At 36.0% G+C, this 15,965-nt stretch overlaps 1 protein-coding gene across 2 annotated transcripts in view; it reads right to left on the reverse strand.

The window, feature by feature from the left end:
• Window positions 1–15,965, reverse strand: part of LAMA2 (laminin subunit alpha 2) — a 626,305-nt gene that overhangs the window by 93,112 nt on the left and 517,228 nt on the right. For both annotated transcript variants that reach the window (XM_082406304.1, XM_082406303.1), the window contains exons 38-40: window positions 15,502–15,618; window positions 14,634–14,797; window positions 13,150–13,288 (exon numbers count right to left, since the gene is read on the reverse strand). In XM_082406304.1, coding sequence (XP_082262430.1) covers window positions 13,150–13,288; window positions 14,634–14,797; window positions 15,502–15,618 — 420 coding nt within the window. The remainder of the gene's footprint in view (window positions 1–13,149; window positions 13,289–14,633; window positions 14,798–15,501; window positions 15,619–15,965) is intronic.

Raw genomic sequence — 15,965 nt, forward strand, 5'->3', positions numbered from 1 at the left:
AAAAGAATAGAGGCAAAGATCGAGAAGATGCAAGAAATGTTTAACAAAGACCTAGAAGAATTAAAGAACAAACAAACAGAGATGAACAATACAATAACTGAAATGAAAACTAAACCAGAAGGAATCAATAGCAGAATAACTGAGGCAGAAGAACGGATAAGTGATGTGGAAGACAGAATGGTGGAATTCACTGCTGAGGAACAGAATAAAGAAAAAAGAATGAAAAGAAATGAAGACAGCCTAAGAGACCTCTGGGACAACATTACATGCAACAACATTCGCATTATAGGGGTCCCAGAAGGAGAAGAGAGAGAGAAAGGACCAGAGAAAATATTTGAAGAGATTATAGTTGAAAACTTCCCTACCACGGGAAAGGAAATAGCCACCCAAGTCCAGGAAGTGCAGAGAGTCCCATACAGGATAAATCCAAGGAGAAACACACCGAGACACATAGTAATCAAACTGGCAAAAATTAAAGACAAACAAAAATTACTGAAAGCAGCAAGGGGAAAATGACAAATAACATACAAGGGAACTCCCATAAGGTTAACAGCTGATTTCTCAGCAGAAACTCTACAAGCCAGAAGGGAGTGGCATGATATACTTAAAGTGATGAAAGGGAAGAACCTGCAACCAAGATAACTCTACCCATCACGGATCTCATTCAGGTTTGATGGAGAAATCAAAAGCTTTACAGACAAGCAAAAGCTAAGAGAATTCAGCGCCACCAAACCAGCTCTACAACCAATACTACAGGAACTTGTCTAAGTGGGAAACACAAGAGAAGAAAAGGACCTACAAAAACAAACCCAAAACAATTAAGAAAATGGTCATAGGAACATACATATCGATAATTACCTTAAACGTGAATGGATTAAATGCTCCAACCAAAACACACAGGCTTGCTGAATGGATACAAAAACAAGACCTATCTATATGTTGCCTACAAGAGACCCACTTCAGACCTAGGGACACATACAGACTGAAAGTGAGGGGATGGAAAAAGATATTCCATGCAAATGGAAGTCAAAAGAAAGCTGGAGTAGCAATACTCATATCAGATAAAATAGACTTTAAAATAAAGAATGTTACAAGAGACAAGGAAGGACACCACATAATGACCAAGGGATAAATCCAAGAAGAAGATATAACAATTATAAATATATATGCACCCAACATAGGAGGACCTCAATACATAAGGCAACTGCTAACAGCTATAAAAGAGGTAATAGATAGTAACACAATAATAGTGGGGGACTTGAACACCTCACTTACACCAATGGACAGATCATCCAAAATGAAAACAAATGAGGAAACAGAAGCTTTAAATGACACAATAGACCAGATAGATTTAATTGATATTTATAGGACATTCCATCCAAAAACAGCAGATTACACTTTCTTCTCAAGTGCGCACCGAACATTCTCCAGGATAGATCACATCTTGGGTCACAAATCAAGCCTCAGTAAATTTAAGAAAATTGAAATCATATCAAGCATCTTTTCTGACCCAACACTATGAGATTAGAAATCAATTACAGGGGAAAAAAACGTAAAAAACACAAACACATGGAGGCTAAACAGTACGTTACTAAATAACCAAGAGATTGCTGAAGAAATGAAAAAGGAAATCAAAAAATACCTAGAGACAAATGACAATGAAAACACAACGACCCAAAACCTATGGGATGCAGCAAAAGCAGTTCTAAGAGGGAAGTTTATAGCTATACAAGCCTACCTAAAGAAACAAGAAAAATCTCAAATAAACAATCTAACCTTACACCTAAAGGAACTAGAGAAAGAAGAACAAACAAAACCGAAAGTTAGCAGAAGGAAAGAAATCATAAAGATCAGAGCAGAAATAAATGAAATAGAGACAAAAAAAACAATAGCAAAGATCAACAAAACTAAAAGCTGGTTCTTGGAGAAGATAAACAAAATTGATAAAACATTAGCCAGACTCATCAAGAAAAAGAGGGAGAGGACTCAAATCAATAAAATTAGAAATGAAAAAGGAGAGGTTACAACAGACACCACAGAAATACAAAGCATCCTAACAGACTACTACAAGCAACTCTATGCCAATAAAATGGACAACCTGGAAGAAATGGACAAATTGTTAGAAAGGTATAACCTTCCAAGACTGAACCAGGAAGAAACAGAAGATATGAACAGACAAATCACAAGTAATGAAATTGAAATTGTGACTAAAAATCTTCCAACAAACAAAAGCCCAGGACCAGATGGCATCACAGGTGAATTCTATCAAACATTTAGAGAAGAGCTAACACCCATCCTTCTCAAACTCTTCCAAAAAATTGTGGAGGAAGGAACACTACCAAACTAATTCTATCAGGCCACCATCACCCTGATACCAAAACCAGACAAAGATACTACAAAAAAAGAAAATTAGAGACCAATATCACTGATGAATATAGATGCAAAAATCCTCAACAAAATACTAGCAAACAGAATCCAACAACACATTAAAAGGATCATACACCATGATCAAGTGGGATTTATCCCAGGGATGCAAGGATTCTTCAGTATACGTAGATTAATCAATGTGGTGGACCATATTGACAAATTGAAAAATAGAAACCGTATGATCATCTCAATAGATGCAGAAAAAGCTTTTGACAAAATTCAACACCAATTTATGATAAAAACTCTCCAGAAAGTGGACATAGAGGGAACCTACCTCAACATAATAAAGGCCATATACGACAAACCCACAGCAAACATCATTCTCAATGGTGAAAAACTGAAAGCATTTCCTCTAAGATCAGGAACACGACAAGGATGTCCACTCTCACCACTGTTATTCAACATAGTTTTGGACGTCCTACTCACAGCAATCAGAGAAGAAAAAGAAATAAAAGGAATACAAATTGGAAAAGAAGAAGTAAAACTGTCAGTATTTGCAGATGACATGATACTATACATAGAGAATCCTAAAAATGTCACCAGAAAACTACTAGAGCTAATCAATGAATTTGGTAAAGTTGCAGGACAGAAAATTAATGCACATAAATCTCTTGCATTCCTATACACTAATGATGAAAAATCTGAAAGAGAAATTATGGAAACACTCCCATTTACCACTGCAACAAAAAGAATAAAATACCTAGGAATAAACCTACCTAGGGAGACAGAAGACCTATATGCAGAAAACTATAAGACACTGCTGAAAGAAATTAAAGACGATACCAACAGATGGAGAGATATACCATGTTCTTGGATTGGAAGAATCAATATTGTGAAAATGACTATACTACCCAAAGCAATCTACAGATTCAATGCAATTCCTATCAAATTACCAAGGGCGTTTTTTTACAGAACTAGAACAAAAAATCTTAAAATTTGTATGGAGACACAAAAGACCCCGAATAGCCAAAGCAGTCTTGAGGTAACAAAACGGAGCTGGAGGAATCAGACTCTCTGACTTTGGACTATACTACAAAGCTACAGTAATCAAGACAATATGGTACTGGCACAAAAACAGAAACATAGATCAATGGAACAACATAGAAAGCCCAGAGATAAACCCACGTACCTATGGTCAACTAATCTATGACAAAGGAGGCAAGGATATACAATGGAGAAAAGACAGTCTCTTCAATAAGTGGTGCTGGGAAAACTGGACAGCTACATATAAAAGAATGAAATTAGAACACTCCTTAACACCATACACAAAACTAAACTCAAAATGGATTAGATACCTAAATGTAAGACCAGACACTATAAAACTCTTAGAGGAAAACATAGGAAGAACACTCTTTGACATAAATCACAGCAAGATCTTTTCTGATCCACCTCCTAGAGTAATGGAAATAAAAACAAAAATAAACAAATGGGACCTAATGAAACTTCAAAGCTTTTGCACAGCAAAGGGAACCATAAACAAGATGAAAAGACAACCCTCAGAATGGGAGTAAATATTTGCAAACGAATCAATGGACAAAGGATTAATCTCCAAAATATATAAACAGCTCATGCAGCTCAATATTAAAAAAACAAACAATCCAATACAAAAATGGGCAGAAGACGTAAATAGGCATTTCTCCGAAGAAGACATACAGATGGCCAAGAAGCACATGAATAGCTGCTACACAGCACTAATTATTAGAGAAATGCAAATCAAAACTACAATGAGGTATCACTTCACACCAGTTAGAATGGGCATCATCAGAAAATCTATAAACAACAAATGCTGGAGAGGGTGTAGAGAAAAGGGAACCCTCTTGCACTGTTGGTGGGAATGTAAATTGATACAGCCACTATGGAGAACAGTATGGAGGTTCCTTAAAAAACTAAAAATAGAATTACCATATGACCCAGCAATCCCACTAGTGGGCATATATCCAGAGAAAACCATAATTCAAAAAGACACATGCACCCCAATGTTCATTGCAGCACTGCTTATAATAGCCAGGTCATGGAAGCAACCTAAATGCCCATCGACAGACGAATGGATAAAGAGGAAGTGGTACATATATACAATGGAATATTACTCAGCCATAAAAAGGAACGAAATTGGGTCATTTGCTGAGACGTGGATGGATCTAGAGACTGTCATACAGAGTGAAGTAAGTCAGAAAGAGCAAAACAAATATCGTATATTAACGCATATATGTGGAACCTAGAAAAATGGTACAGATGAACCGGTTTGCAGGGCAGAAACTGAGACACAGATGTAGAGAACAAACGTACGGACACCAACGGGGGAAAGTGGCTGGGGTTGGGGATGGTGGTGTGCTGAATTGGGCGATTGGGGTTGACATGTATACACTGATGTGTATAAAGTTGATGACTAATAAGGAACTGCTGTATAAAAAAAAAATCAAATAAAATTCAAATATTAAAAAAAAAATTTGAAAAAAACCCATAATATTGAATGAAGGAAGTCAGGCCCAAAAGAATAAAAAAAAAAAAAGAAGAAAAGAAAAAAAGGCTTTTTCTGCATTTACTGGGATGATGATGTGTATTTTGTTCTTCAATTTGTTGGTGTGGTGTATCACATTGGTTGGTTTGCAGGTTTTGAACCATCCTTGCATCCATGTAATAAATCCCACTGGATCATGGCGAAAAAAAAAAAAATCTGGCTACATATGGACTCAAAAATTAATAAAAGAGAAGAAATTATTTGGAATAATACTACTAGTATTAAAAGAAATAACAATAAAGAAAATAATAATAAGGAATGGAAAAATTACAATAATGGAAAAGAATAAATTATGAAAGTAAAAGTTGGAAAGTATTATTTTTATTAGCATGACAAATAATAAAAACTTAAATGATTATTGCTGGTTTGAGGACAGGCAAGAATTCTATTTATCTTTATTCCTGTGCATTTCATAATGCTATTATATATTAAGTACAATAAATATGTGTTTTAAAAAAAGGTTTTAAAAAATTTATAGAAAAAATTGAAAATGTGAACATGCTTAATACCTCATGTCAATAAATAGTTCAGAAGCACCTATTATAAGCACCACAACTGCATCAAGGAAGGATAGTTGGAGACTGAATATTAAACCAGATTAAAAAATAAGTTTTGGGCTTCCCTGGTGGCGCAGTGGTTGAGAATCTGCCTGCTGGTGCAGGGGACACGGGTTCGAGCCCTGGTCTGGGAAGATCCCACATGCCGTGGAGCAACTACACCCATGAGCCATAACTGCTGAGCCTGCGCGTCTGGAGCCTGTGCTCCGCAACAAGAGAGGCCGCGATAGTGAGAGGCCTGCGCACCGTGATGAAGAGTGGCCCCCACTTGCCGCAACTAGAGAAAGCCCTCGCACAGAAACGAAGACCCAACACAGCCATAAATAAATAAATAAATAAATAAAAATAAAAAAAAAAATAATAAGTTTTAAGCTTTGGGGACGACATTAACTATCTGCATTAAGCCAAGAGAGGGATCCAAATAGACTGCACAAAGTTTCTTAAAAAGCTATTACTTTAGCTGACACAGCTCAGTACATGGACAATATGCACTCAACTTGGAGACAGATCTTCTAATCCTCAAAGTCTGACCTGCTATCTTCTTTCCACAGCCTGATTAGGAAATTCCGGCACACCACTTGAACCTAATTCTAATCACTAAAAAAATCCTACAAGGCATCTACATTCAAATAAATATTCATAGATGATCTCAAACTAAGTAGGCAAAGAAAGTAATTTTATTTTTTCTTTGAAATTTTCTTCTCTATTCAACTTTCCCATCTCTCCTGGCAGTATATGTATCTTGTTCATTCTGAAAATCTGGAGCATCCTAGCCTTTCTAGATTCCTAGTATCAATGTTTGGAGACGGGAGGGGGCAATTTACATTTAGTGATCAGCTGCTATATACCAAGTACTACCTATATGAAAATCATGGAATATTACTTGTGAAATAGTGCAAATGAAATTCTCACGGAGTTATTCATGCTTCTGTCCCCTCGAGGTCTATTTTCAGCTTAAATTTTAATTCTGGAGACATTATTTTCTGGTAAAAGCAAGTAGGAATAAGAAAACACCACAGTCACTAAGCTGTGAAACGGTGGCAGCAGGCCATGGGAGCAGAATGCCCAGAGTAGAAAGCAGGCAGAGATGCAACGTCTTTCAAAGCCCCGGATGCTGCGGCTGTGCAGTTTGCGTCTGATCCAAAGCCTTTTCTCCCCAATTATTTTAAGATTTTGTTTTCTTTTTCACTTTAGTTTCTGTAGTTTAACAATGATCTTTCCAGGTGTGGACTTACTTTATTTATTGTGATAGGCTTCCTTAACTTGAGAAATCATATCATATCCTTCACCAGCACTTGAAAATTTTCAGTATCTCTTTTACTATACTATTCCCCATTCTCACCCTTTTCAACTTCTGGAACTCCTAATAGATTTGCATTTCATTTTTACAATCTATATTCCTTGTTTCTTACACTCCTTTTATGTTTTACCATACTTGTTGCATTCTGGGTAATGTATTCAACTCTTTCTATTAACTCATTCTCTTTTCCTATATATTTTGTTTTTAGAAATTTTATTTGCTTCTGTTACAAATTTCTGTAATCTTCTGTATTTTTTCTTTTTATCACTCTTTTCTATTCTTTTTAACATTTCAATACTTTAAAACACTTTTATGTATATTCTCTTTCAGATTTTTGAATAACTTCAGAATCATGTTACATACTTTGCCTGCCTACCCTCTTTCCTACTTTATTATTTATAGTGTATCTAAACAGACCACTTTTCTGTGTCCTTCTAGATGCTCTAGAGGTTGCAAGAGCCAGGATCAGTTTCCCTCCTCTCCCCATTAAATTTTTAGCTTGGAAAGTCTTGTACCATATGGACTTTAATCCATATATAAATATATACAGTATAAATTTGGACTTCAATCCACAGGCTTATGGTTTTAGCAACTTATGAGAGACATTTTTCACAACTGGAGGCATGGAAAGTAACAACGCTCCTTGGCATGTTCTGGGCTAGAAGGAGTGTTTGTTGATGAGAACAATTGTTTCCAAGTCTCATGGTTTTGCATACTTTCGATTAGTCAAAAAAGACTCCTTGGGGCTTCCCTGGTGGCGCAGTGGTTGAGAATCTGCCTGCCAATGCAGGGGACGCGGGTTCGAGCCCTGGTCTGGGAAGATCCCACATGCCGCGGAGCAACTAGGCCCGTGAGCCACAATTACTGAGCCTGCGCGTCTGGAGCCTGTGCTCCGCAACAAGAGAGACCGCGATAGTGAGAGGCCCGCGCACAGCGATGAAGAGTGGCCCCCACTTGCCGCAACTAGAGAAAACCCTCGCGCAGAAACAAAGACCCACACAGCCAAAAATAAATAAATAAACCCAAAAGTTAAAAAAAAACAAACAAAAAAACTCCTTCTTTTGTAGGTTTAGGATGATGTCTGTGATGTCTTCTCTCCCTGCCTGGGCTTTAAAATCCCAGTCCCTAGACATATGATCTATATTTATGTTCCAAATTCATTGAGTCACCAAGCTGCCAGCTCTAGAATGTGCTATTCTGTTTTACTCTCGTTTTTATTTTTAGATTTTCTTTTGTTTCCTCTTTATAAAATAAAGTATGTGTTAAATTTTGGGGAGTTAGAATTTACCTAGCATTTCTGTGAATTTCTCACATTAGGATGGATCTGAATTAACTCAGACTGCCATGTTATCAGAGCTCCCTGACTTTGCTTTCTAGTATCCTTATTTTCTACCAGGGTTCTTCTCCCCACTGATCTGTCACCACATAAGAGTGAATTTACAAAAATCCAATTTATTCTGTAGACTCGACCCTAAAGCAAGAAAAAACTCCTTCAAGTTTCAAGTTTTGTGAAGAAAAAACTTTGAGTTTCTATGGATTTTTACTCTCAGACTAAGGAATCAACAGTGGGAAGTCACTTACAATAGCAGTTCACATATTTTTAGGATCAGGTGTCTAAGGCTTTAAACTTATTTAATTTTAGGTATATTTTCCTCCTGTGTAATATTTTTTTCAGAATTTCCCCCCTCTTTAGTTCATCTGAAGCCTACATATCACTTACACAGCACTGTTCTTTACTAACTGTCCCACTATTATTGTTTCTATGAGAAAATGCATTACTTACAAATTGCGCTCACTTTCTTCTGCATTTTATATTATTTTTTCCTAGATGTGCCTGAGAAAGATCATGCCGAAGATATTTGGACTTATGGCTCCCAGGAGTGATGGGTAACTGTAGCAAGTGACAGAACTTGAATTTGGAGAATAAAGAGGAAGACCACATTGTGTACTGGTGTTGAAAGCAAGTATAAATTCTTCTCAATTTCTAATGCTGATTCTTAGTGAAGACCAGACTAAACACTGAGACTGAGACTAATTGAGAAAGAGGATTCTGGACTCCAGGGTATTAAGGAATTTTGTTGGTGTGCATGTGTGGGGGAGAGAGAGAGAGAGAGAGTTTCAGACAGTAACAATGACTGCAGTGTAAAGAGGGTATAGAAGAACAAAGAAATATTCAGTTGCTGTGGGAAGTGACAAAGTGATTTTTTTTTTTTAATGGAAGATACCTAGGTAAGGTGAGGACTGCCTACATTTTCTACACTGAAGTATATATCACAGAGCACATTCCATTCACTTTGAGAAAGGGAGAGAGGGAGAAAAGAAAGAAAGGAAGGAAGGAGGACAACATTTCAGAATAGATGGAGATTGTGTGATTATTGTTGTGTGATGATTCTTCAGGATCTTAAAGAACCAGATCTAAGGAATCCATTCTACATTAGACTTCCTTTTTGTCGTTGTTTGCTGTTTGGATATACCAGATTCAAGTGCACAGCATCTAAGAACTTCCCAGTGAAAAGGACAGAGGGGCTCATCTCCCAGTGATTCTGACACCGTGCCTATTGCCTCTGGTGGTCATCTCAAGGATCCAGCAGCATATGAAATCTACTTTTCATCTTCTAAAATCTGATCTGCTTGATAACATAGGTTTTAAGTTCACCTATGATCTGGAAAATTTTTTTAAAGTTTTTTTTTTTTTAATTTTTTATTTATTTATGGCTGTGTTGGGTCTTTGTTTCTGTGCGAGGGCTTTCGCCAGTCGCGGCAAGCAGGGGCCACTCTTCATCGTGGTGCGCGGGCCTCTCACTATCGCGGCCTCTCTTGTTGCGGAGCACAGGCTCCAGACGCGCAGGCTCAGTAATTGTGGCTCACGGGCCTAGTTGCTCCGCGGCATGTGGGATCTTCCCAGACCAGGGCTTGAACCCGTGTCCCCTGCATTGGCAGGCAGATTCTCAACCACTGCGCCACCAAGGAAGCCCCTTTTTAAAGGTTTAATTCTCTGTTATTTTAGAGTCTGAGGACTTTTTATAGCATCAAAGCAATAAAGATTAGAAAAAAATTACTGGATCTTCATATTCTATTTTCTAAACGGTGACATATTTCCTTTCTCTTTCTCCTTGTGCCCACCAATGAGAGGTATAAAATGAGATGTTACCTTGGAGATCATGTGTAGGGAAAACAATCTTTTGTACCAATAATATAATAATAGTATTTTTCTGCCTAGCACTAATAGAAATATAGTGTGTTTTTTCATAATGTCTGTTCCTAAAATAATATTTCATTTTGTACCAAAATGTTCATTGCAGCTCTATTTACAATAGCCAGGACATGGAAGCAACCTAAGTGTCCATCATTGGATGAATGGATAAAGAAGATGTGGCACATATATACAATGGAATATTACTCAGCCATAAAAAGAAACGAAATTGAGTTATTTGTAGTGAGGTGGATGGAGTTAGAGTCTGTCATACAGAGTGAAGTAAGTCAGAAATTGAAAAACAAACACAGTATGCTAACACATATATATGGAATCTAAGGAAAAAAAAAAAAAAAGGTCATGAAGAACCTAGTGGTAAGATGGGAATAAAGACACAGACCTACTAGAGAATGGACTTGAGGATACGGGGAGGGGGAAGGGTAAGCTGTGACAAAATGAGACAGTGGCATGGACATATATACACTACCAAACGTAAAATAGATAGCTAGTGGGAAGCAACCACATAGCACAGGGAGGTCAGTTCGGTGCTTTGTGACCACCTAGAGGGGTGGAATAGGGAGGGTGGGAGGGAGGGAGATGCAAGAGGGAAGAGATATGGGAACATATGTATATGTATAACTGATTCACTTTGTTATAAAGCAGAAACTAACACACCATTGTAAAGCAATTATACTCCAATAAAGATGTTAAAAAAAATAAATAAAAAAGAATGAAAAAATAATAATATTTCATTTTGATATTTAAATAAATTATATATACAAGATAAGGGGCTGTTACTCTTTACATAGGAACTATACTACAACTTGAATTGTTTATAACCTCTACCTGCTTATTATTTAATTAAAATAAAGGATCAACTTTTTTCTCACTCATATTTTCCTTTCAATTCTATTGTTGATTATGTGTGCACTACAAATAGGTAGACTTAAGCAGATTTTTAAAAGTGAAGTGGCTTTACAAATGCTGTCAATTATGCTTTGAGACTATTCCATATTCATTTGTTTCTTTTCCTATGGTATTTTCAATGCTTTTTTTCTTCTCACATTATCTTACGTCCATCTTCTTCACAGTAGTAATTGATTGCTTTATTGCTTGTCTAATATGTCCTTTTTCTCCTTGTATAAATTCCTGCTTTGTTTCTTTGTCCTTTGTTTCTAATTCATTGAAAACATTCTTCCTTCTTTGCAGGACTAGACTCAAATGACTCTTTCATACATAAATAATAAACTTAATCTTACTCTTCTGTGTTTATCCATAGCTCTATCAATAATAACAGCTCTAACATTTATGGAATGCTAGTACTATTTAGGTAATTGCTCAATTTAATGGCAAATATATTTCTTTTCCAGTATAATAGAACTATATTATAATGAATTATTAAAATTAAAACTTTATTTATTCTGTTCTTGAAACACGGTCCAACAAACTTTCTGGCCAAATCAGTCTTCTGTGTGTTTGTTGATAGCCACTTAATAAATCAGTGATTCTCTTTAGCTTTTACTTTGTAATTTTTCAGACATTTAATTATTTTTACATGGCTTATAGAGAAGGAATAACAATAACAAGGGGACATGCTGTAATGCAGTAAAACTTGTCCTAGTTAAAACAAAAAACAACAACAAAAAACTTGTCCTAGCTCTGTTTGAGTTTGGCAAGCCTATCATGTATAAGCATCAGTGTTGAGGAAAAGTGAATATTTCATGTTGGCATGAATATGAGAGTCTCCTGAGTATAAAGTGATGGTATTAAATTTGGGTGAAAATAAACAGGTCTTTAACATAAAATGTTACAAGTTTATAAAAATGAAGCAATGACAATAGTGAGGACTTTATTGGTACAAAATGTTGTAAATAGGCATGAAAAATGTCAATTAGAATGACATTCATTCATTTACTCACGAGTGTCTACTCTCTGTCAGGTACTGTGCTAAATGCTGAAAATGGTGATCCAACAAAACATGGGTCAGATGAAAATGGTGAACTTGAAGACTAGGATCTTCAAATAGATTTGAAAAATGGTTCATTTTGAAAGGATAATTGAACGTAGGGAAGTTTCTGTAATAATTGTGTCATGATTTTGAATAAGAAATAAACAGAACATATGGTATTGGTAGAACTCATTCCAGAGAAACCAAAACAGTAGTAACTGCTGATGGAATATGATGCATCATTCACCATGACCATAAAATAAACCTGCGAAGAGTGTGGCGAATACCTCCAATATCCCTGAAATCCATGAAAGCATTTGTGCTCAATACCAAAGCAAAGAAAATACAGATCTGTTTCTTCAACACCAACTATTTATGCATATTTCATTCACAGTCAAGTGTCCAATCAAATTTTTTTTCTCTTGAAATTCTGATGTATTTGGGGGATTCTGTGTGAAGCCAAAGGAGTAAGTGATGGTTCTGAACATTTTAACTCACCATCTGCTTCCTATGAAATGAAATTTGACCTAAAATAGTATTACCAAGGTTTATCACATAACTTGGTTACAAAATGTTGCTCTACATGTAAAGGAAAAAGATTTGTTACTATTGAAGATACTCAGATAATGTGCTATACTTAGAACCCGAAAACTCTAAAATATTAATTGCAAATTTATTTTGAACAATGACAGCAGCCAAAAGTAGCTTTGAAGGTAAACATTTCAACTGATAAAAATAGTATAATAGTTTAGAAATATATGAACTGGCGTGTTTGTAAAATGTGCGCCTTATAATCAAACTTTACATAGGATCAATTTGTATGTGACTATAAGCTCTGGTGTTAATTTCCAAGGCACTTTCTTACTGAAGACATATGGAATAATAGTGATAAATTTCCCTGTTCAGAGTCTTATGTTTGACTGTTTTCCCTTTGCGAGTTGGTGGCACAAACCTATTTGGCATCTGCGATAATTTCAAGACCCTTATTAATAGTGGAAAGTAGTAGGTGACTGAGAAAAGAGTTCTGCTATGACTGAGAATTTGTTTTGGATAAAATTTAAAAGGAGCCTTTGAAAATAATACAAAACAAATATTCTAATTTACTAGCATTTTCCAGAGCTTTGAGAAATTTGAGAAATTTAGTTTAGGTACTTATTCAAACAGATTGACCTCCATTCTCTGTACATAACGCTATTTGTTTCTTACCAGTTCTGTGGCTTCATGTGCAAGAACTTTGGCTTCTTTGGCAATTTTCTCAGCTTCATCAATATAGTCCTTAATATTGCTGTAAGCTTTGAAGGCTGCAGTGGCATTGAAGGAGATGTTTTTGGCCTCATCAAGGATTCTGTTGGGATTGCCCCCAAAAAAGAACATCAGAGCAGTTGGTACTCAACTGAAGAACATCTTACTTATAACAAATATGGCTTCCAAATGATCATGGTCAGTATAATTATGTTAATTCCAAACCATAGTGAGGTGTCTACTAATTGTATTATATTGTAGTTTTCAGTTTAAACTCATATTCCTAAATAATTAAGCAATGAAATACTACCAACATATTTTTAAGTACCCATAGCATCCTCCAGAAGTTTCTGCAACCATGAGCACCATGCAAGTATGAGCAGTGAGACGATTCTTTATGTTATTTGTGAAGCACGCACAGGTTTCAGAGCACTTGTTCTATATTATTGGAATGAACTTCACAAAATCTCTTTAGAGTAGGTGCATTTCTCAGATGAGGACAAATGAGTCTCGGTTATATTGCTTGTCTCATGTCACATGACCAACATGTCACTAATTAGCTAATTAAGGACTTGGAGCCTGCCTCTGTTGACTTCTAGCTTACTGCTCCATTTACCACCCTTCATGATAAATGAGCAAAATGTTAAAAAATGTTGTAAAATTGTTATAAAATGAATTGTATGTAAATTTTTCCCCAGGGTCTTCAAACATTAATATTTTCCTTTGTATCAAGAGTATTAAGTATTGAAACAGAACCTTACACATGGAAGTATATTAAATACAGATTCATTTAGGAAAATTATTCTTGGGGCTAATACACCTATTTTGTTATGACAACACCAAAACTGTAGGGGAAGCACACCAGTTATACCTAGAAGGCTGTTTACTAGTCAAACACACCCCACCAGTTGCCCCTCCCTCACTGACCCGTATAAGAATCCCAGTTATAATGAGCTGTTATTTTACAGGGCAATATGTAGTGTCTCCATGGAATTTGAAAGAAAAAAACAAGACTTAAAGGCTATGTATGGAGCCACATTTCCAAAAGCCACCCTTTTAACAATAAATAGTTTGATTTCATTAAAAATATAAAACTGAAATTTGAAGCAGAATGTGCGTTTATACATTATTATTTAAAATGCTAATAAGGAAACTGCTGTGCTCTCCAATAAAGAACAGAAAATATTTTTTCTAAGTGTAGCCTAAGGCAATGTTCACTCCCCACCATGCCATATTTGAATCCACTTTTAACTCAGACTTTTGATGTTGCTCCAGTAGAGTTTTGCCCAGACCCTTCTAATTAGGCTTTTCCACAGAAAGGCCCTCTAGCTCGTATGTTCATAATTACAAAAATCAAGATTTGAAAGCAACTCTCTACCATTTCTGCTAGTCAAAACTTTTGGACAAGTGTCAAGATACATAGACATTTCCAACAACAAATGACATACCTATCAAGGACAGCAGATGAATCATTTAACTGAGCCGCATGGCTCTCAGCCTGGGACACCTTCTCAGCAAGCTTCCTGTCCTTTATTTCTTGGGAGAGGTCATCTATTTTATCTTTCAGATCCTCAGACAGGGGTGGCAATTTAGTTTGAATGTCTTCAACATACTGATATGTAGAGAAAAGAAGGCATTTTAAGTAAGTGAATCCAAGCCTCCTCTCATTTACTAATTTCTCTTGGAGATCTAATTATACACGCTTAGGTTTTTATGAAACTTTAAATTTACTAACCTAGCAAAAAAGAATAGAAAATAAAAGCTATTATTTAATGATAAAGATTAGGAAATATATGAAGGCAATTTATACCAAGAAGAACCTGACAATCTTTTAAAAAAATGCTACTTTGTAGGTCTAAATGCATAAATGATAGTCATTGGGATCTTTTACACTATTTGCATTTCTATTACCACGCATCACCATATATCAGTATCTACTGCATTAGACAGTATGTTAAAAGTCTGTTTGTAGCTTTACATTTCTCTTTTAACTAATATTCTGTGAATATTGAAGCAGATTGTAAGTGCTGTCCTAGGAACAAGAAATGCTCTTCATCACTGTGAAAAAAATACAGGTTGGTGTGAGTGTGTGGGTACCCTCACCAGACATTCATGTCTACTGAGAGAATAATGTGAAGTTCTAACTGTTACCAATGGGTGAGAACGGTCACAATAGAATAAGGCAAAAACAACTTTATACCCACAAGAAAATAACAGTATTTGCTTATACTACTGAGATTTCTCATTGATTCCCATTTATGAGAGCTTGTGTCATTATCACCTTTCTTTTAACTTTGGGTTTCACCAAATACTCACGTCTATGACTGAGTTGATTTCATCTGCAAGACGGTTGGCTTCATCAAGTATGTCAGTGCCTTCTTTTAAAGTGTCCTCAGTTTGTCGTTTGCCACTTTCAATAGCCTCCTTCTTTTTCTGTAGGACAGTATAAACAAAACATCAAAATGCCCTTTGGGGAAAACCCTATCCAGCCCTGTATTCCTGGCTTTCCTACGCTGTCTAAACAAGGCTTTGCAAACAAGATATGTCATGTTGACTGTGAGACTACATGAGAGTGATATAGACTACCCAGCCAGCCCTCCAAGAGTTACTTTATTTAAATACCTGTACAGGTACTTTCTTTCTCCTATTGTGAGAAAGTCATGCAAGATAAGAAAAGTTATGTGATGGTAGCTGAGGAATTAAAAAATATTTTTAAAGTGAGATGGACATCCATTTTAACTGAAATGTAAGTACTGAATATGCATTGCTGAGCATGTGGT

This window comes from Balaenoptera borealis, assembly GCF_965194805.1.
Source record: "Balaenoptera borealis genome assembly, chromosome: 9".
NCBI lineage: Eukaryota > Metazoa > Chordata > Mammalia > Artiodactyla > Balaenopteridae > Balaenoptera > Balaenoptera borealis.